Raw genomic sequence first — 23,077 nt, 5'->3', positions numbered from 1 at the left:
CTATTGTTAGATATGTCTGTATAATTCCCCGACATCTGTCAGGCCTTTAAATAAGCATTGTTAAAGGCCTATAATTAGTGTTCTGTCGAAAAAGAGGACAGGGTACTGTTCAGGGTTGCAGCTTTTAAAGTGCTGCTTATCTGTGTCTCTCAGAGGACAAAAGATAAATACATTTTTCAGACATTGTGTGTGCCGGTTATTATAGACGCCCTGCCGAGATAATGACTGGCCCTGCTCAAAATAGGGTTTGTACTGTACAGTAAAGATTAAACCAACCAAAATTTATAATGCATTATATGAAGCGCCGGAGGGGGTGTTTTAGGTGATAGCACTTATCTTGAATTATTTTATTAATGACACTTGTTGTTAAAGATCAGGACCTTTAAGGTCAGAAAATTTTCATGGTTGAACAACAGGCCCCTCTAATGCAGCCTGTTCATTGTGAGCCTGTTCATACTTTAATGCTGACACCAGAATAGTGTTATAACTCATTTTTACACTTACCATATGTTCTTATTTTTATTATGTAGATTTGCAATGTGAGTGTTGTTTCAAAATCTAATTATAATTCAGTCCTCATAGACCTCCATGTGAAACAAGTTTACAGCAGAAATATGTGATGTTAACGTGTTAATAAGCTGCCACAAAAACAGTTTAGATCATTTCCTTGTTTCTGACAAAACTCTTCGGTTTGTCAACAGTAAAGTGGTAATGGACATGTAGCGGTCAGCATGTCCTCACCAAGAAAACCTAATCTGAAGCTGATATTTCACTTCATGAAAAAGGAACGTGTGTGTATTTCTACACATTCATGGGGGGGCAGGGATTCTACGCAATGGAAGCAGAAAATGGCGACGCAAGGGGACTCAAACTTTACTTTGACTTTTGCTGCTTTATCCGTCCAAACATAATGTTGTACAGCAGGCAATATGGCCATGTGTTCTGTAAGCACAAACCATCTGGCAGATGTATTCATGATATTATCAAAAATATCATAGTGGTGGTCCGCCCCCCCTCTGCCATGTAGCCGAGCCACTTAAGAAGAAATTAAATCAAATGTTGTTTAAACTTTTATTTTGGTTTAACCTTAAATAAATCTTATATAAACCTTATAAACCTTAAATATTTCATACACATGTGGAATACATGTTCAATTTCTCAGACTCTCTGTAACAATAAAAAATCCATTTAAAACAGTTCACATTATCAGCCGGTTGTGGCACACTTAAAAAGCATCAAAGCACTATGATCATCTCTGTCTTTACTGACAGCAGGAGTATTATTGTTGTGACAGGAGAGTTGGTGCCGTCATAAATAAGATGTGTATTTGCATGCAGGGTTTTGTTGTTGTCCGTTCATAGTGCAGAGGTGCTTTTGGGATGCCAGGCTTTGTTACAGCAGAGATCTCATTGAACAAAAATACTTCCTTATGTATCAGCAATCCTGACAAGCATAAATTTCATTTAAACACACATCCATTCATTTTCAGTGCAAATGATTAAAATGAAAAAACAGAATAAATTAAGAACACAACAGCAAGTGAATGTCTGTATTCATCACTCCTTGAAAAAGTCATTAACACTCATATTATCATGAGGAACAAGAATAAATGCTAAAATGTACTGTATACTCTCAAATATCATACAACTGTGATTTTAGTGCAATTTCAGTTGTTATACACCACAGCTTGCCTTTTCTCTCCTTTCCCAGAAGCATGCACAGAGAAGAATGTTATCCTGCAGGTTTGCATTAGCTTTTAATTCAACATAAGTTTGTCTATTATTTTGCATTGTTACACTTAGAGGAGATTAATGATGACTATGTTAGCTATAAATTCAAAAGAACAATGCTTAGGTCATTTCAAAAAGCTAGTGCAACTTGCTGCTTGACTTTTGCTGTCCTGGCAGGGCACAGCATGGACCTTGGACCTTGGATAATCGGGTTTGCCTTCTAAGATCATGAGATGTTTGTCCATCAAACCTTCCAGTCTGCTCCTCCTCCTCCTCATTTTGAGGAGTTGGTAGAGGTGGTCTGTGCTGTCCTGGCAGCAGCTGATTGCCGCTGGAAATTGCTCGAGACAGGTAGGCCTAGGCACCAGTGCTGCTCTCGTAGCTACACTAATGGACTAAACAGTTTTGAGAATCCAGATGGAATACCCAGCGACAGACAAAGTCACTGTGGCCCTATCGTGTAGAAGCTGTATTGCTCTGCGGTAACAAATACCATATGCTGCAAAAGGCTAACATCGTCCTCCTGCAGTGCATCTTACTGTGGTGTGTTCCAGTCCACCCCTCACAGTTGCTGTTTCCTACATTCCTATGGTCATCCATGTATTGCAGTTTGTGAGTCCTCACAATTCTGTACAGTATTGCACAACTTATCTGCAAGAAATATCCAGAAGTATGTTTAGCACTATCCTTTAAACTGTTGCCTGCAACCAGTGCTGAGGATTTTACATAACATCAGTTCATAATGATTTTTTTTTTTAGTAATTCAGAGAATTGATATGTATTTTTTCAACAAGTTAAATGATAAAGCAACCACCCCACCATACATATAATGAAACAAAGTCAACTGTGAAATGAAATCTTTTTTTAGAGACTGGCTCATGGACAGATTCATAATAAATATCCTTTTTTTAAAGAGGAAAGCATGAGAAAGTAGCATCACACAGTTACAACAGTGTAATGCTTCTATGCATACCAATGAAAGTAATCACTCAATATGTAGCATTTGTTTGGTTCATTCATTAGGTGGCCTCCTGACTTTTGGAAATGAGGCCAATATCTTTAGACAAGCATGTATTGAACAACAGAGTGTTGATCATCTACAAACAAAATGAATGACCTGATGTCATAACTATATATAGATATATAAAACTAGTTATACAGATTGTGCAAAAATGCAGTAGTGTTGATGCTTTTTGTTAAATGAGAAGTCTATCTTTGAATATTTCCTTGCACTTCACATTTAAATGGACAGAAGAGGAATAACTAAGTCTGTGGCTACATGTCAGGCCTGTGCAAAGATACATTACGTGGGTGTTTGAGTGTGTATAGGCTTCCTTATGGATTTTAGTGTGGCTTTAATCCACATTTTTAGCAAGAAAACCTTTCATATCACAAAGGCTCCCGCACATCTCATCTATTAACATTTGTAATGATCTGAAGTGTGTGATGAACCTTTGAATTTTCTACCCCCTTTTTACAGACTGAAAAAAATCACATAACTGGCAGAATTATGCTACATTGCAACCCCCCTCCCCCATGATTGTTTTTCACAAGTTTTCGCTTAGATACGAATACATTTTTTTGTAATAAAGCTAAAATTAAAAACAAATAATTTGTATAAATCTGTAATAGATTCTTTATAAAAAAAGAAAAAGTCACCTCTACGAGCAGGAACTCCCTCTCACACAAAGACTAAAGTGCAGAAGCCAAGAATGCACTGGCTGCATCCAACTGGCTCAATATTAGAGTCTAGATATAATCATGTCATAACACACTAGTATTTTTTTTTCCGGCCATACCCACAAAACAGGTGGCTAATTCAGTGGCAGTCAGCTAACCTGGAAATATAAGCTTGTTTTAAAATAGTTGTATTATCTATATTTTGTAGGCATGTGGATGTGTAACCAATAAAAATAAAGCCACTGGTAGGAAAGAGCCTGGAAGGGCGGTGGGATTAAACTCAGGCGGGGTGGAGTAATGAGCGTAACACCAGCTCCTGTGGCCTGAGGACAGAAACAGAAAGAGATGAGAGAGTCACTTGGTGGCATGTATAGCACCTCCATATTCACACATAAACAGATCAAACTGAGGACAGCATCCATCCTTTGTCTTAACCCACTTTATCCTACACCAAGGGGGGGGGGTGTCAGTGTGTCAGCTGTCAATGCTTGGGAGGAGTAGTAGTAGTAGTAGTAGTAGAACACCCTAGACAGGTTGCCAGTCTATCACAGGGCCACACTGAGGAACTTAGGCCCACTTGCTCCCACAGTCACACACCAAATACAGAAAAGAAGACATGGGGCATGCACACAAAATGCATCCACTCTGGGCCCCCGTTTTACAAGTTAGTGCCCATACAATAAAATTTTTTGCGGATACTCCCACCTCTGTGTGGACAGGGCTTTAGCGACAAACAACCAGCCACATTTACACTTACAGCCACTTTATAGTCCCCAATTAACCTATAACACTTGTCTTTGGAATGTGGGAGGGAGTCCACACAGAAAGACCCAAGGTGGCCAGCAGGGTCAAACCAGGGACCTTCTTGCAGAAATGAAAAGCATATATTTTTCCTGCAGCTATTGAACAATGAGAGAGCATCCATATTCCTTATTCTATATAAAAAAGTAACAGATAAAGCTCCTCAGAGGCCCTTTAGATTTAGCTTCCAGTCACTGGGAGCTGCTCGCTCTTCTAGATAGAATAAAATAGAGTATACTTTATTAATCCCTTTGGGAAGGTCCCTCAGGGAAATTCGGGATGTGGCTTTATCTGCATTGTGTTGTTACCTTCAGCTTTAGAAAGGACAGCCCACAGCACAGATTCACTGTTCCTCACAGCCAGTGGCTGGAAAAGCATCTGCTTCCTGGTTCTGGAACATGTACTGTGAGGGAAAACACATCCATCAAAAAAAAGAAAGTATCTCCTTGGCTATGCAGCCTTAACAAACAGCAGAGTGTGTATGTCTGTGAGTTTAACATGCTCACACTATCACTGGATGCTGCCTAGTTCTGCTTCAGTATTATTTTGAGTATAAAATCAACCAAAGGAGGATGTGATGCAACTGGAGTACATCACATTTTCCCTCTCTGGTGGCAAATAAGACAAACACAGTCTATGAGTGGAAGTGGAAACATCTTCATACTGGGAGTACTATTGACTGTTTGCTGCTGAACAAAACAAAACCATAGTTAGAGGAGAAAAGAGCACTCTTTTAAGGTACCCAAGAGCTGCTGTTATGAGGATCAGCTTACCCTGCTGTTCCACACAGTTCAGCTTCTTTTACTGGTATTGTTTTTGTCAGTTTTTTGTAACAGAGTGTGGTGAAACTGAAGCAGCCAACAATGTAGCATAAAAACACAGTTGCATAATGGGAGGGGAACTGAAACTAGTATTGTGCAACCCAGTTCTTCAGATGATGAGGCTTTCATTATGAGATGGCCAAAGATAAGACAGCTCACAAGAGTGAAGCTGGTATACAGCTTTATGTTTTATGTTGCAACAGCTTTTCTGCTGCTGCTTGACATTCACTGATTTTAAATATTAGTCATCATTTCATTTAAAGTTTTAACCTGTTCTTTCCAGGGGAAATTCAGCATAATAACATACTCTTTGCACTCCTGTGACAGTGGCTAGTAGTTAGAGTGATTTTCAAGGTGAATTGCAAAAATTATTACACAGTGTGTGAAAACAGCCAGAAAACCTTCCTATCTATTCAATGCAAAAACTGGACTTCAGCTTGCTGATTACTTTTGCAAGCAAGGACTTTTAGCATACTGAGGATGAAGGAAGATAGGGGGCTGAGTTTTAGCAGTATTGTCCTAAGAGTTGCATTGAAGACTACACTTGAAATGGAGTAAAGCATAGTATTTTTAAAACTGCTATTTTTGATCAGACTGAATGAATGGTGAATCTCCCCTCGCCAATATGAACCAGCCACCTCTGTGGGATGGTAAAATGGTTAGATCCACTGTCAAATGTTTGATCATGAATGTATATGTAGAATGTTAAAGGTGCAACTTTACTATTGTGTTTATACATTGGACACTCCAAGTGGCCAAAACATAAATTTACAGGCATTTAAAGAAGCAGCCATTATTCACGGTCAGATTGACACATGATTAGTGCTGCTGTTTTTCTAGTATATACACAAGTGTTCAGAAGATCTTTTAGATAACCACGAGCTTAACAGGCTAATGTTTAGCCACGTCCATATTATTGTTTTAATGATTCAAGGAAGGGATGTACTTACTGATTTGAGGTTGGACTCCATCTCTGTGAAGTTCCACTCAGTCAGAGGCAGGCTTAAACTGAAAGGCTACAGACAAACACAGGGGAGAGAAAATGTTCTCATTTACGGTAGGTCAGTGTTACACAATGTTTCTGTCCATAGTGATGGACAGAGAAATTCCAAACATCATGACAGATCTACTGACATCCATGACAGCACTGGTCCCTGCTTCCACAGCACTCTGCTGATGGCTCCTGAGCAGCAGCTGTTGCAGCTCCTCCAGACTCATGTCCACACTCTCCACTGTGTCTGAAACCTCCACTCTGCACACACAGACACATGTATTAGTGCGTCTATAAGTGTGTTTAAAACCTGTGTATATATGAATGTATTCTCTGTGAGCACCCACCTGTCCAGCATGAGTCTCTTACTCCTCCTTTCCAGCATAGAGGCTGCTGAGCCTCTCCCCTCTAGAACAGACTGGACCATTGCAACGGGAAGGACAGGAGGTTCAGAGGAACACACCTCGCAAGAAGAGGTCATTGGTATGGCCTCTCCTCCCCCTACAGTGCCTCCTTTTCCTCCTCTTACTCCTGGACTCACAGGCTCCTCTTTGATAAGCATCATGCACTTCTCCCTGTTAGTAAATTTAGACACAGCGTAGTTGATAGTGGAGGTACACTAGATTAATAAGAAATAGTGGTGGAATGATGCCTTGCTGACCTGGTCTCATCAGGTTGCATCTGAAGGGCCATGCTGGCTTGAGATATGTCGGTAACATCCGATATGATGGGTCCTCCTGTCATCCCACTAGTAGAGCAAGAAGCAGTATCACTCGATGGCTGCAGAGAAAGAGGGCATGAAAAACATGATTTAAAAAAAAAACACTTAAAGTAAGTAGAGTAAATAGAGTAAATAGAGTTGGAAAAAAAACATATAAAGACATATTTGATTAAAACATTAAAACAACATGAAACATTGTAGATGCATCAGTGGTGGTGTTTTGCCTTTGTAATTATGTGACAGTCCTTTGCAAACTAGTACACATAACCTGCATAAACAGTGCATCAGTTTATGCAGGTTATGTGTACTAGTTTGCAAAGAACTCGTGTGAATTTGTCCCTGCACACTGCTTCCATCTAGTGTTCTTATAGGCTAACAGCTGCACTGATGGCAGCAGATTTATGCTCAGGCGAAGTACTCACTATGATGTAATGGTTAACATGTATCAAGTAAACAATAAATTCAGAGCCAAATAAATGTGATTACCTCTGTGTTAGGAATGTCCTGTACTCAATCAAGTCCCTACATGGCCAATCACTTAGAAAGGCCAACCCAAATCCTTCAGCTGATGTTTACTGCCTGTGGCTGCCAGCACCATTTGTGCTGAATGTGGAAGGTCAGCAGCACAGTAGTTTACTAATTATAGTTCCCAGCAGAATGTGTCTTTAAAAAAATCATCAGATCAGTAATGACTGTGAAGCATCATTATTTCTCATCTGAGTTAATGCATTTACTTACTTAGATATATCATTACTTTTTTACATATACAGTACAAGTACGCTGGATGTTAAGTGTAGGATTTGTATGTCTCTCACCGACTGGATGTAGAATGGCTCATGCATTGGCTCCATTGGATGACTGTGGCTAAACTTGGAGACTGGGGGGCTGGGAGAGCCATCGTCCAACATCAGGGGCCTGAAGAGAGCAACAGTTTTTAATCAGTTAACCATTTGGTGTCATACAAGCTACACAGTCAAAGACAGCAGGACATAATGAGACATAGAAACTGGTGCATGTGTAATTGGGAGATCTGCTCAGTTACATCCAGTAGTTTTTTGTTTTTCTGTTTGAAGGTGCTGATTGGTAAAATACCTCCAAAACTGCTGGACAGCTAAGTAGATACATCTTTGGACTTAAGTGATCACCAGACAAAACTTTGACTCTACACTTTGTGGTAAATTATTTCTTCACTCTCATATTAATTGTGCACATGTTAGCCCTTTATTGCTGACAGCTGCCAATATGTCAGTGAATGTTATTCAACAGGCACTGTACCTAAACAAAGCCAGTACAGACATGCCACATGACGCTGATTCTAAAAATGAGACTGTCCCCACATACACAAATGTTAAATGGAGCTTATAGTGTTTTTATAAAGTTTTCAATAAACATTTTTACCCTTTTAGTTTGCTCACCATGGAGACATGTTTAAGGTGAGAGGGTGAATGAGTGCTGAGAGCGGGGTAAAAACATCAAGATGATATTATGCATGGAGGAGTAGGAAAGAATGCCATGCATAACTATTTGTGAAGCATGTGGCAAAATGACTCCTGACCTAGAAATAGACTTTTCTTTGGAACTTTTGTGTTCCAGCTTGCTTTCTCTTTCTCACGTCGGCCTTGTTCACTCTCAGCAACAAAGCTGAACCAGCATTTTTACACACACAGGCTGTAGCAGGGTCATGCACTCTCCTCTGCCTTCACTGTGTGCGAATATGTGTGTGTGTGTGTGTGTGTGTGTGTATCTGACTGATTCAGCACTTGTTTCCATTCACAGCGCTTGTTGAGTTAGATTGTTCAGTTTGTCAGCTGAGCCAGCCCTTCCCTCTGCCCCACTGTGGCCCTGTTTGTCTCACTTTTGTTGATTGGTCCACTGTGTGTGTGCGTTGTGCACATTGTGGGTGTGTGTGTGTGTGTGGATGTGCACGTTGTGCGTGTGCATGTGTACTCACAGCTTTCTTTTTAGGCCCACGGTGTTGGGTGTGTTGGACTGCATCTGGCTAAACAGAAACTGAATCAGCTGGCAAAGGGAGAAAAAGCACAGCATGAATCAGCATCCACATCTGATCTCACACAGAAAAAACATCTTGAATGTTTGACCTTTCTTACAACATAAAAGAGAAACCTACCAACCCAGCATCAAAATATAGCAAAATATAGCTTGACTTTAAGAAATAGGCCATCCAGAATTTAAACATTTATTTCCTATTTATCCTTGTAGATGATGATGATGATGATAATAATGATGATGATTATTATTATTATTATTAGAAGGAACACCCTCTAATACAACATAACTAGATGGCACTTGGCTTGTGTTTCTTAAGTGGTAAGAAAATAAAAAGTGCCACTTAGTTCCATTATTATAAGCAATATTACCAAATTCATTGCATTGATCACTTTGTAAATCTAATAGGCTTTGTAAAAATCTACTTTGTATGACAACTGCTAAACGAAAACACTTGAGAGAATCAAGCTTTACTATTGTTTTATAAGAACAAGATAATAATGAAATAAAACCCTCTAAATATACGCTACATCTAAGAAGTTCTTAGATCTTAGTTCTTTTATATCTTAGATATGTCTAATGAACATCTTATTCATAGTATTTGTTTTCTTTCAAGCTATCTATAATCGGGACCATTGCCAAAACATATTTGAATTGAGACATGCCTTGTAGACAAACATACACACACATGGCAGACTAACCTTGTTCATGACTTTCTGTTGCTGAGTGTGGTTCTGTCTCAGTGAGACCACCTCTCTCCACAGCACCTCATTCTGTCTGCGAACAGGAGAACAATCACAGAAAACAAGATTGTTATTTCCTCATTTCTTCATGTACAATATTACAAAATGAATAACACTGTACACTGTAGAGAATCAAACCATTTGCTTAATGTCAGCATTTTCTTTCCTTGTGTAGATTATTTGATATCAACAGGAACTCAGGATGTGTTTATGTATTATTATGTTGCCTGTCAGCTGTTGTTCTCTTTCAGACCGCCATGGCTGTGTGCACATTTGAATCAAGTTTTAAAGTTATTATTATTGTTTTGTTTTAGTTATGTCTACAGGGTCATTTGGATCCTACGTTTTTAAACACATGACAACAAAATAAGAAGCTGATCACATGAGCAACACAGTAAGAGCTTGATGCATCCTCTTTGTATAAAATATATTAGCAGCTGCAGGGTTGCTAAGACAGGTTACAAGCTGTGAGGTCCTCAAATAGCCTTGTGCTTCACAACTAATGCGGATACTAATGATTGAAAAATGATTGGTTAAGTTTAAGATCATAAATCATCTCTCATAAAATCATCTCAAAACTTCTGGTAAAGACAGACTGGGAATTGTTTACTGCAGTTTTCTAGTTTGTCTTCATTAGCTTAAATGATCCATTTTCTATGTCCATGGTTGCATGCATGTCCACACATTCAGTCCTCCGTTCTAAGAAAGCATGTATGTGTGTGTGTTAGTCAGGTGAGCAGGTGAACATTCTCTCCTCTCATTAGCAAACAATACTGATCACAAAGGAGCTCCACCACACAATGGTCAGGCAGCAGCTATTTTCAGCAACAATGACCTCCAGGGAAAAAAAGTCAGTTCATCCACCAGGTGATTTGTTCTAACTTAGCAAGAGGAATAACAGTTCTCACATCATTCTCCATCAAGGATGGCAAAACTGAGAATGAGGGTTTTACACTTAGTTTTCAAAATGACAGTACCGTATATCATATCACTGTCTATCATCACAGAAGAGAACACAGTGTGTTGGACTGCTGAGTCATAACTCAGTGGACAAATATACATTTTCTAAAGATGTCTGTAAATATTTCCAGATGCTAGACTGTCATACACAGAACATGCAGAGTTCATGTTAATATTATTATTATAATAATAGTATTATTTTTTATTTTTGTAATGGACTTGGAAGCAATTTAAACTACATATGGTCCCTTGTGTCCAACGTTACAGCTTGAGATCACACAAGTGTAGGTAAAGCAGACACATAGAGACGTTACTCACTGCTTCATGTCCTGCATCTGACACTCCATGTTGTCTTGTTGTGTTCTGAGAAGCTGAACTTCATACAGCAGCTTACTGAGGTCCTCCTGACGAACTTTAGTCTCCTCGCTCTTCACTATGGACACCTAGGAACACATGTTGCCTATTTCAGTAACTTATATCACCATATACCTCTTGCAACCACACAGTCTTTCTTATTCTGTCTTTTCTGTCATGCGGTTGCGAGCAGAGCTGTCAGTGGAGGAGGAATCCTCCTCTGGAGGAGGAATCATGCTGACTTTGTAAGACTTTTTACCTTCATGAGGCTGGTACTGGGTCGTTTTTCATGAAGCATGTTTACACACTGCTAAGACAGTGACGCATACAGAATATTTGTAAGTGCAAACTGTCACTGTGTTAGCATGTTAGCACTTAGCTGTTATTCCTAAAGATTAGACTGTTGCTATGTATAATATTTTGTGTAAAATAATTCCTTTGGTAAGCAGGAATACAGCAGCATACAACCTCTCTGAAGTGTAAGCTTTCTGTTAGTTTATCGAGTGTGTTTCTGTGTGCACATGCCTTCCTCTTGATATGCTCCAGCATGTGCTCGTGCCCCTGGAGGAAGTACAGATGCTGGAACTCTGTGTCATCTCTCTCAGGCTTCACCAGGCCGCTCTGCTCGATGTTCACCACCTTACGGAAACCATCTGAAGGAACACACACAAAAGAAAGTAGAGATAAATGCTGCAATGGAGGAGAGGAGGAGAGAAGATAAGTGTGTACTCACACATGTTGAGCTGTCGAACAAAGCTTGCCATATTATTGTGTTTAAAGTACTTTGGCAGGACTTCTTTGGCAAAGCGTCCCTGGTCAAACACATGAAAACTCGTTCCAGTCTGAAACAAGAAACAAAGTCCAGTTGATTTAGCAACAGAATTAATTGGGAGGGAAATGGTTACCAAATTCTATTCAATTCAATTTATTTCACATTTACAATCAATGCCCTATTTAAAAATAGATAGTTGACGCTCCAGACTGCATGTCCAATAACTATTTCAATCATACTGTGAGAAAAATACAAAGTTTAACATATAACTGCCCATTCAGGAGGAGCTAAGACGAGCCTCAAGAGCTCCAAAGCTAATTTAAATGCGAAGTGAACACGATTTTCGAGGGCTCTGTATTTTTGGACCCCGTCAGCAACGTGTAACTCAGTCCAAACACAGAGTTTGTCATGCATTATGTTCAGCATACTTGTGGTCATCACCTGAATGATAAAACTAGTGCTCATGCAGGAAGTTCATATTTGTCCCTCAGTGCTATTCACCAGCAGCCAAATTCAGTCAGTCAATCAAACTCTCTCTCTCTCTCTCTTCCCTACCTCTGTGGTGAGTCATGCTCTCTCTCCCACAGGCTTACTAAGCAACTGCAGCAGCTGCTCTCCTTTGAAAAACACTATTGTGTAAAGTAATACACTGTCTTACTTTCATTAGATCAGATGATTCTGCTTACTTTTACTTCACCTCTTCACTTTTCTGATTATAGATGGACAATTAAACAGCTGATGCTGCAGTCTGACTGTAGATGTCATGGGATTGGACAGCATCTGTGTGTGTGTTTGTGTCTCTTCAGAGAAGAACAGAAAGGCTGTCCTGTTTCATCACTGAGCCCCTGTCTTTATGCCCAGGAGAGTATACAAAGAGGGGCAACATCATAAAAATATCCTAATTTGGCTTCTTTGTGTAAGATGATAAAACTGTAATTTAGTACTTTGACCAATATTTAAGTCTTTATTTTAAACTAGTCAGAAGTAAACTAGTGGGGGAACAGTTTTAGAAAACATTTAATACAAGAGGCAGGAGGCACATTTTTTGTAAGCTTTAGAAAATATTTTTCAAAATATGCTGTAGTGTGTAGGGTGTCATGTTACTTTTATTTTGGTAAAGGATCTCCATTACTTCCTCCATCCTGTTCTCAACAACCAAGGGTTACCCCACAAGCAGCAAGACAGAATCTATGTAATCCTAATCTCTCTAATTGGAAAATCTTTTGCACCATTTTTAGATTTAGATATTTGATTTTTATTCTCTAAGTTTATAAGACTTAAATAAGTCCCTATAGTCGTATTCCTCAAAGCCATAACACTTGCTCAGAATACAGGGTAATTATAATTTTATTGGAACATACTGTCTATGTGAAATAAAGTGTAAGGGGTGAGATGTATCACCAGGCTGACCAACCAGTTGAGACCACACAACATGATTGAACTGACTGATAAGATGTCAATCTGGGTGTTTAGAGTCATGGGTAATTCTTGTGACTTGACAGAGAAACAGTAGACTGTTCATTTTTCTTGAACTATCACAGTCTGCCATCTCAAAAAACTAAAGCAGAAAAACCAAAGCAGTGTTATAAGCTGGCTGTTAGTGGCTGTTTACTGTCCATTGGCCTGTATTAAACCTGGTCATGATATGAATGGTGCTCCTGTGTTGTTATTAGTCTAGGCCATCTTTTGTATAGGTCAGACTTTTATAATGCCATTTACAAATTATTAAACTGGTTTTAGCAGCCATTTCTACCGCATTTAGCTCTGGAAACGGCCTGAAGGTTTACACACAATGAGGTCTCTCGTTATATGCTTCTCAGAAATGGCACTTATTTGCAAGAGCAAGTCTCAATACAGGCTAGCTTATCTCCAGTCAGCAGAAAAAGCACTTTGTTATTAGCAAACTGGTTATTAGACAGAACCTCAACAAGTTAATTTCACATAATTTGATGAGTTGAGACCTGTCTTCAGATTCAGCAGACTCATTTGTTACAGTATTATGAGGAGTAAATGCTAAAGACTCACAGCGCTCCAGCAGATGAGGTGGTTGGTGTCTGGATCCTCCACCAATGTCCACAGCTTGGTGAGAAAGGCTGGAACATTGCTCGCATAGCTGCCATCTACACCCACAGCACCTGGAGACTCCTGCATGCTGACACCTGTCCACTGCCAAGACCACTAACAGCAGGACACCAAATGTGTGTATATGTATTTGTGTGTGTGTGTAAGTGAGTATGTATCCTCAGGTTCCCAGGCTAGTCCATGTTTAGGAAACTCCACATCTGCTGATCCATTACTGATAATCCCAAGTTTGTCTCATTTGCATTGATTCCATCTCAGTCGTTCAAACTGTCTCAGTACGTCTTCAATGACACTTTTGTCTTTGCTGCTTCTTTATCTTTACAGCTCTGTCAGTTTCTTATTCTCTTTAACTCTCCTCTCCCTCTGTCACACAGTCATACAGTCATCCAACTGAATGTCATCACAGAACGTCCATGTCAGCACACACACACACACACACACACAATCCAACCCCACCCCCTGCCCCCGGCCTCCCACTGACAATCAGAGACCATCCAGTAAAACAATACAGCATCCACACAAAAGCTTTAAACATTGGACACCACTGTCCAACAATGAAAAGGCTACTGGTGACTGAATAGCGCCGAGTTCAGAGTGACTGTGCATGCCAGGCAGAACACATATGTCCTGTAATAAATCTAAGAATGACCATGAATATGATCCACAGACCAACATTGTAGGGTCTTACTGATACTCCTCAAAATCCATGAATATCCAGGAGATGGACATTCATATAACTCCAAAACAAAATGTAGTAATTACCTGTTTACCCATTTATACTTAAACTTCACTTTCTTATTTATTAAGTTGTATTTTATTTTTGTGTGCCCAGCACTACAATATACACAAAGTGATATGTGTTTTAGTGTATTTTCACTCTTTCAGTATTGTAACAACTTCTCCCTCTGTTCGCCTATGAGACACTTCCTCTGAGTTGGACCTTCATCTGATACGGTTTGGGCGTCTGTGTCGTCCCAAAAACTGGAGTGTAGTCTGGCTCTCCTGCATCCTCAGGCCAGATGAACTTAAACTTCCTCAGCAGAGTCACCATAATGAGGAAGAGTTCCATACGAGCCAGACCCTCTCCCAGACACATGCGAGGACCTGCGGTTCACAAATTTTATCAAATCTGATCATTTAAGAACCATATCTGCTTGTGTAAAACATATTTTCACACACCTGTAGAAAAAGGCATGAATGCTTCTGGCTTCACAAACTCTCCCTTGTCATTGAGGAAGTTTTCAGGGTCAAATTCATGAGGAGATTCCCCTGACCCTCCTCAAACAGCACTGACGACAGGTTAGGGATGATTATGGTTCCCTGAAGAACACACAATGACACATAGATCCATCATCCAACCTCCAGCTGCCATTACACAGATTTTGGGTGCTGCAAATTTTACATACTCATGTTTGCTTAGTAACCTTTTTTTGTGTTGTTTGTACTTCACCTTGGGTATGGAGTATCCCATCAGCTCTGTGTCTTTCAGGGTGGAGTGGAAAACACTGAGTGGAACAGTGTTAGCCATCCTCTGAACTTCGTGAATAACAGCCTGTATGACAGAGACATCAGTTATCATGTCTAACTGCACTATTACCATCATCAGATACATGATTGCATTCTGTCATAATACTTGTATATATGTTTCATGCTAGGTCTACCTGCACATAGGGCATATGGTGTCGATTCTCAAAACTGGCTTCATCCTTCCCATCCAGAACTTTATCTATCTCCTGCTGGCAGCGCTCTGAGGAATACAGGAATGAATTTGTTAAAGAATGGCCATGTTTTTTTGTGTTCTTTGTAGCTCTCTCTAGGGCTAACATTCCCACTGTAAACATTTCCTCTCAGTCCTCTGGCTATTTGGGTCTTTGGGATGTGGTGGGTCTGTTTCTTAATTCTTTCATTAGGATGCAACTTGGTTTATGTGCTGTATTAGACCTCATTACACGTCCACTTTATAAACAGACACACCCTGCATCTCTGGATAATTCATCAGGTAGAGGAAAGCAGTGAGCACAGTGTTGGCAGTCGTGTCAGTTCCAGCAAAGTGAAGATCCAAAAGAAATGCACAAAGCTGGTCCTCAGAAAATGACGAGCCATCATTTCCTCTCTTTGCAGGTATGCAAGAGACAAAAACAGTGAGTTAGTAATACTTCCCTTTGTTGTAAACTAGTTTAGCGAAGGCGGCATGACCGTTAACACACCTTGTCCAATTCATCCAGGTAGCAGTCTATGAAATGTCGTGGTTTACCAGGAACTCTGGTCTTCTTGTTCTCGGCCAACATCTGCAAACGTCTTTCATAAGACTTCTGCAGAGAAAGTTTTTTGTAAAACATTTATTTAAAAGAAAATGTGTCTTTTTTATTATAATAACTTAATAAATATCAATCCATTCACTGCAACTCATGCAGTGGCTGAAAAGCTGTCCACCCTGTCATAGCACTGCAACCTAGTTGTTACACTGAACTGCTAAACAACAAACTGAATTATCCTTGATTGGTTTGTCTTCATTTTTCTCTCTGTTATTCAGTCGTCTTTCCGAATTATTCCACCAACTCTTTCATGAACTGAACCCATAAAACATAAAACTTTAAAATGAAAGCCTCACTAATTATACCTTGAACAATGTAAAAGCTTTCTGGAAGGGCAGAGGCAGGTTGCGCACCATAGGAACTGAGTCATAAATCTGCATGAAAGAGAAAAATTATGAATTACAAAAACAGACTGTTATTGAAGACAGTAATGTGCTATAACTCACAAAACCCCAGCGTCCATTGATTATTTTGGACGTCTCGTGAAATAGGCCAACAAAAAACTTCATGAACTCATCGTCGTAGTCAAACTGTTTAGCAAACAGAATTTGGCACATGATGTTGGAGGCCGCATTGTGAAACAGTAGTTGAGGATCTGTAGGTTTACCTGTAGAAACAATGTAAGCAATGACCTTAAACTAAATGAGAGTCATTAATATTATAAAGCTCGTGTCTTTTTCAAAAAGACGATTTTCAGCAGAAAGTGAAATTCAGTCAGAGTCAGAGTCCAATCATACAGCAGATCCCTGTGTCCTGTCTGGAATACGGACATACCAACACTCTGCTCCAGATGTTTTGTGATGTGGCAGATCTCTCCCAGAATCCTTTGCTCCATGGAGTGTTTACCCAGGCCAAAGTTTCTTAGGGTCATCAACCCAAAGCGCCGCTGCTCTCTCCAGCCAGGACTATAATCTGCTAGAATCACTCCTGGAGCATGAGCTGCAAGCACAAAAGGTCACACAAACTCGGATTTCAAAGAAAAGGTACAGCCACTTTCCAATGCACTTTTAAAATTTTAAGAAGTTTCTTATTGAATTTAGTAATACATACATACTACTTTACTTATATTCCACTCCCTCTCAATATATGGTTGTTACACTAAAAGATTTTCATGTAATTAAATCCTCGGGTAAATTCTTTTTGTTCTCCCTACTGCTTGAAGCTGCATGCACAGTTTGAATATGATCATTTACTGAACTTAACACTTACACCCAGAAAGTGAACAGGCCTGTTTGATTTGAGAAACCACGAAGACCAAACAAGTCAGGTAACTCAATGTCATTCTGTAGTGGCTGAGTGTTTGAACCAAATAACTGAACTCTAAAATAAAGTGAAAGATCCAGGAGAGGACATGAAGCACACAAACATCTGCCAACAGAAGACTGGCTTTGTTTGCAAACTGCAAGACAAACATTTGGACTGGAATTTTACGTAAGAGTAAAGCAAATATGTGTGGAGACCAAAATTTCAAAGGATTTCATGCCCCTGGTGTTATAAAATGTTTGTGTGCCTGTTTCTCAATACTTTATATGTTCAAAACACAAGGAGTGTACAATAACAAGACAGTGTTGTCTTTGCAGTATGTAAAAACACACCTGTTGCTGGTAAAGAAAAAAACCTGCAGAGCATCATTGCTCACACTCGATTTGTATACGAGCAAGTGAATCATAACTTTGTCCTTTCTACCTTTTACTTGTATAGCTCGATTCACCATTAGGTCCTGTGGCCTGCCAGAGAAATCAGCAGCTTTGTTGACCAGGGCCTCTTTTAATGCCTGCAGCCCGTTGATGACAACCGCAGGCCTCGAGCCAATGAAGAGACTGTAGACGTTACCATAGCAATTTGCCAGCTGAGCATAAAGAAAGAGTAGGTTATGTGCTATCTTGCTCAGATTGTCTTGATCAATATGCTATGAGTCCAGTTGACTTTATTTTAAATTATGATGTTAGCAGGTCACTGCTGATCAGCATCCTAACATAGAACCATAGCAGTATAAAAAACACTTGGCTGAAATAATGGTAACTTTTTTTTTTTTTAAAACATTAGTAAAACAAAACGTGTCTAGCAAAAAATACTAACCAGAATTTCAGATTAAACAACTTTTCACGTATTTACACAACATAGTAACACAATTGATGATACAAGAAATAAGATGAATATAATCAATACCATTACAATCTTAAAGAATCCATACATGATTATAATAAATAAGTTGATTCTATTGAGAAGAGCATTCCACTTTACCCTCTCCAGATCTGCAATGGGATTCTCCAGATTGAGCTCCAACAAGTTACCAATGAGAGGGAAAGGTCGTGGACCAGGAGGGAAGTTTTTCACCCTGCGGGTTGGAAAGACCAGCAGGACAAGTAAGACTGCTGCCACGAGTAGAGCCAACGATGCAAACATGGTAAAGCTGTGGTTCTGGTGAATTCACACAAATGTTTTTAACTATACAACATTATCATCAACCTTTGCACAGCCATGAACTTTGCTGTCAATGATCTTGTTACATCAGATCATTGACAAGTTAACCACGGATTTGACCTGAAATCCTGACAGCAGGTAAAAGTAGATAAATTAATGATCAATACTGATAAAAGAGTGGGGGGGGGGGTTCACAAAATGCTCCACCAAGTTTCCACTTGTCTGTTTGGTGCACTGAATCCAAATGAAAAGTTGTTCTACTGCATTTACCTAAAAAAAAAACACCGCATGATATGCCAAAGGAAAATCAACAGCAGGTTTGTGTAAATGTTGACCAAAAATGAAAATTGCGTTTATTAAAGAGCAGACACTGTATTCTGTGTCTTTTGAAAGGACAATACGCTGATGTTCCATTTTTAGGTTTAAGCAGTCGCTTTGTTGTCACTGCAGCTGTACACAAAACTAAGAGAATACGTCTTTAGTTTTTTGTTGTTTTTTCATTTATTGAGGAAAAAATGTACACTTACAGACACAATGAAAATTGCAATTTTATTATGGAGACTCTCATAACATCCTGTCAACCTTTTGTCAACCCATAAAAAAGTCTGTACAGACACCTCTAGCACAAAGTAGCACCCAGTTCTAACTATTCCAATACCATGTTACACACGAGCTACAATCAGACAGTGACTATTTTTAATTTTAATATTGCAACAGTTACTTTTAGTAATAATATAGACTTTAGTACCATTACTCAAGAAGAAGTTTCCATTTGATATTGAATACTTAGATTGGTGTTTAGGTCCTCAGTTCAATCTTCATGTGATAAGGTTTGGGAGTCAAAGTGACTCCATAGACTGGAGTGTAGTCTGGCTCTCCTGCATCCTCAGGCCAGATGAACTTAAACTTCCTCAGCAGAGTCACCATAATGAGGAAGAGCTCCATACGAGCCAGACCCTCTCCCAGACACATGCGAGGACCTGAGAAAAAAAGGATCTCACAATTATCTACACTGTGTGAGTGTAATCCAAGTGAGACGCAGGTTTGACTTTGTGTACCTGCTGAGAAAGGCATGAAGGCCTCTGGTTTAACAAACTCTCCCTGATCATTAAGAAAGTTTTCAGGGTTGAATTCATGTGGAAACTTCCACTGTCCTTCTTCATTCAACACTGATGTCAGGTTCTCAATGATCATCGTACCCTGAAGAGAAAATTGAGCAAAGGACTTAAATGACCGTCTTCAGTTGGCTGTAGCTAGTACCAGAAAGCATTTAAATACCAGCCCTTACAGTACCTTTGGAATGGAATATCCCATGAGCTCTGTGTCTTTAGTGGTAGAGTGAAAGACACTGAGTGGAACAGTGTTGGATATTCTCTGAACTTCATGGATCACAGCCTGGAGAAAGACAAATTTAACATTTTCTTCAGCTTTAAAGCAAAACCCTGTCATAAATAAATAACAGTTTTCTGGGTCACCTTCCTTCGGCCAAATGTCAAAATGATTGCCTGATAAATTTTGGCCAAAAATTAACAAACATCATACAACACAAAATTATAAGGAAACATCTGTCTAATGATGTACAGTACCTGCATGTAAGGCATGTTGTTTCTGTCCTCAAAGCTGGCCTGATCCTTCTCTTCCAGCACCTGGTCTATCTCCTGCTGACATCGCTCTGAGGGTGCAAAACAGATGCCTTATTTCACACTTTAGCTGAAACCACGACATGATGAGAAACATGACTAATGACTCCATTTGACAGCAACAAGTAACCTGATCTGAAGTATTACAGGATTTATCCTGGGTAGGGATCAAGTTTTAGCGGTAAAGACACTCAGGAACAGTGGGTGTATAGTGACCAAAAGCGACCCATATTTGCAAGTGCAGACATACCTTGTATGTGTGGGTGGTTTATGAGGTAAAGAAAGCCAGTAAGCAGGGTGTTTGAAGTCGTATCAGTACCAGCAAAGTGAAGATCTAGAGCATATAGTACGAGTTGGTCTTCTGAAAATGAAGAATCATCACCTCCTCTCTGAGGAGATAAGTGTGATCACTGTTACACAAATGTAAAGAAGGTAAAAGTGAAATTGTAGATGCACCAAGCACCTTTTCCAGTTCGTCCAGATAACAGTCAACAAAGTCTCGTGGCTGTCCAGGGACTCTGGTCTTCTTGTGCTCAGCCAACTCATCACTTATAAGATTCGTACAGATCTAAATAAATCATTCATAATTTTTTATTTTTTCACTGTAAGAGTTTATAAAGAGTGTACTTTGATCATTATGATAATCATCAGAGTTCTTCATACCTCTGCATTCTTAAAGGCCTTGCGGAAGGGCAGCGGGAGTTTGCGGATCAGAGGAACGGAGTCATACAGCTAAAATAGAAGAAAAATAAACCAAACAAGCAGCTCTGTGACATAAATTACCTTGAATAAATATTTTCATCTTCAGTTGTTGGATCTCAATATGAAGAACAAGAAGCAGAAAGACAACTGCAGTGCTCATTTAAATGGTTAGTTATGTGGATCAGCACTTAAAGAAACACAAACTCGTCTCCATTAAAATCCTTCACACCACACCATTCAAGTGTTTCTTACCACCTATACTTTTACCAAACATTGTGCTCATAGGGCACAGGGGACTTGTTAGAGTTCCTCGAAGATGTTTTGATTGCCTTACTTCCAAATCTTGAAAGAAAATGGATACCTGAGAATCTTCATAGATTCTGCATGAGTGTTTAAAGTAAGTATGACACAGAACGCTGCATTCACTCACCATGGCCCATGGCCCATTGGCCAGCTTGGCATTCTCAGTGAAACATTTAACTATCACTTTGATGACCTTATCATCATACTCGTAGCGTGTGCCAAACAGAACCTGGCAGATAATGTTGGAGGCTGCGTTATGAAACATGACTTGAGGACTCAGGGTTTTGCCTGTAAAAGACATATAAGACAGCATTGAGCTCAAATATAATTGAACAATACAGTAATTGTAGTCACAGAGAAGACATACCAATGCTCTTTTCCAGTGCTTTAATGATGTATTGGATTTCTCCATGAATTCTGTCCTCCATTGAGTTCTTCCCCAGACCAAAGTTCCTCAAGGTCATCAGAGCAAAGCGACGAAGGTCCCTCCAACGAGCGCCATAATCTTCCAGAATCACTCCTAGGTCCATCAACACAAACAGATCTTTCTTAATGTACAGCATTAACTGCTCTCTTTGTTCCAGAGCTCATCTGCCTTTCATTCTGTTTTATTTAGCAAACAGTGTTTCCTACTCGACCTTTTTTCTGAGTGACATCATTAATAAACAGGCCTTGGGGTCGTCCAGCAAAATCAGCAGCCTTGATCACCATAGCCTCCTTTATGGCCTTTAATCCATTGATGACTACAGCTGGTTTGGAACCGATAAACAGACTGTAGACATCACCATATGACTTCCTCAGCTGGCGGGACACACAAAGCAACATGTCAGTATTTAAAATAAATATTTCCACATTTCAATGTGCAGTGAAAGCATGTAACAGGTTTGGATAGGATTCATTCATGTCAGTGCAACAGAGCAGGGCCAAAGAAAGAGTTGTAAACATTATGCTAAAAAATATATATCATGTCTCACAAAAAAATTTTCTTGACTCTTGCACACTTAGTTTAGTGTTTATAGTTGTGCAGCAGCTCTCAAAAAAAAGATGAATGAAACAAAACAGGTTTTTCTTGTTTTGTATGTTAACCAACCAGCCTGTGTGTGTAAGTGTGTCTGTGGCTTTTATGTAAAGCCTGTTGTCATAGGTAGGCGGTCAATATGCTGAATATTTGAAAGCATTTTACTAAAAACTGTCAAAATCATGTTAATTCATATCAACATACACTATATGATTTATGGAAATTGATTGGTTGGATGGCTACAAAAAAGTAGCCCAAACAGCCCACATGTGCCTGATATTTGACACACATTATACAGATACTTTTGGATTTACAGCCCAGCATTGATAAAACTGATATAATTCAGTCACCACTGTTTTTAATATGCATAATGCATTTATAGGCAGCATTTTCTTGTTTTGATGTAATGAGATTTGGAAGTCTGTTTTGCTAACATTCCTGTGATTTAAGCAACCTTTCACCTACATAGTAAAAAAAAAACTCTTAAAATGCAGATAATACATTGAAATAACGGCAAGTGTGCACACAGCCAGGAGCAACAACATATTATGCAATCAGAGCTTAAATTACAACAGGTCTGGACATGAAAACAGCATGATTTCCTCTGCAGTACTTTCTTACCTTCTCCAAGCCTTTCAATGGATTCTCTAGGCTCATGTGCAGAACATTCCCTATTACAGGAAGGACATGCGGTCCAGGAGGGAAGTTCTTTGGTCTTCGAGATTTGAGGTGAAAGACGAGAAAGCAAACACAGATCCATAGCAGGACAAGTGAGAGAAACATTGTAAAATGGACTGGACTGCACTGAAGAGGGTAGCAGGTGACTTAGCATAAAAGGGTAGCTCAGGCAGCTGTTAGCCCTGCCTCTTTTTGTGTACTTTGTTCCTCTGTGTTAGAGGTGAATGAAGACGTTAAGAGACAGGCCTCAAATCCAATCTCAAAATCATGGAAGGTTGCTGATGGCCGGGTGTGTTTTGAGGACTCTGTGATGCTTCTCTGGTGATTCTGCTGAA

At 39.5% G+C, this 23,077-nt stretch overlaps 3 protein-coding genes across 4 annotated transcripts; all 3 read right to left on the bottom strand.

Moving 5' to 3' along the window:
* Nucleotides 1-2,736: 2,736 nt before the first annotated feature.
* On the bottom strand, nt 2,737-14,038 carry hsf4 (heat shock transcription factor 4). The gene is made up of 13 exons (XM_028408345.1): nt 13,606-14,038; nt 11,542-11,650; nt 11,334-11,461; nt 10,773-10,897; nt 9,453-9,528; nt 8,696-8,763; nt 7,560-7,659; nt 6,685-6,803; nt 6,371-6,598; nt 6,167-6,284; nt 5,983-6,048; nt 4,520-4,614; nt 2,737-3,733 (listed from the first exon to the last, which is right to left on the bottom strand). Exons 1-12 carry the CDS (start codon nt 13,729-13,731, stop codon nt 4,555-4,557), a joined length of 1,323 nt encoding a protein of 440 aa, XP_028264146.1. The 5' UTR covers nt 13,732-14,038; the 3' UTR covers nt 2,737-3,733; nt 4,520-4,554.
* A 415-nt stretch (nt 14,039-14,453) lies between these two features.
* Nucleotides 14,454-18,383, bottom strand: LOC114437062 (cytochrome P450 2D15-like). The gene is given in 12 exon segments (XM_028407437.1): nt 14,454-14,766; nt 14,842-14,931; nt 14,934-14,982; nt 15,113-15,214; nt 15,324-15,409; nt 15,637-15,775; nt 15,870-15,974; nt 16,283-16,351; nt 16,424-16,584; nt 16,752-16,916; nt 17,664-17,826; nt 18,222-18,383. Coding segments are annotated over 12 exon segments (1,482 nt in total). The 3' UTR covers nt 14,454-14,575.
* Nucleotides 18,265-22,903, bottom strand: LOC114437064 (cytochrome P450 2F2-like). 2 transcript variants are annotated; one of them, XM_028407439.1, is made up of 12 exons: nt 22,686-22,903; nt 21,685-21,847; nt 21,414-21,566; nt 21,174-21,334; nt 20,705-20,773; nt 20,505-20,609; nt 20,292-20,430; nt 19,988-20,073; nt 19,695-19,796; nt 19,460-19,601; nt 19,188-19,381; nt 18,265-18,315 (listed from the first exon to the last, which is right to left on the bottom strand). In XM_028407439.1, the coding sequence occupies exons 1-11, from the start codon at nt 22,845-22,847 to the stop codon at nt 19,200-19,202; spliced, it is 1,464 nt and encodes a 487-aa protein (XP_028263240.1). In that variant the 5' UTR covers nt 22,848-22,903; the 3' UTR covers nt 18,265-18,315; nt 19,188-19,199. The 2 variants fall into 2 exon arrangements, with proteins under 2 accessions (XP_028263240.1, XP_028263239.1); XM_028407438.1 differs by lacking the exon at nt 18,265-18,315 and having other exon boundaries at nt 18,937-19,381.
* Nucleotides 22,904-23,077: the final 174 nt, after the last annotated feature.

The sequence above is a fragment of the Parambassis ranga genome, chromosome 6 (genome assembly GCF_900634625.1).
Source record: "Parambassis ranga chromosome 6, fParRan2.1, whole genome shotgun sequence".
Classification (NCBI taxonomy): Eukaryota; Metazoa; Chordata; class Actinopteri; family Ambassidae; genus Parambassis; species Parambassis ranga.
The sequence above is the reverse complement of the archived record's forward strand: the minus strand, read 5'-3'. Positions and strand labels throughout refer to the sequence as shown.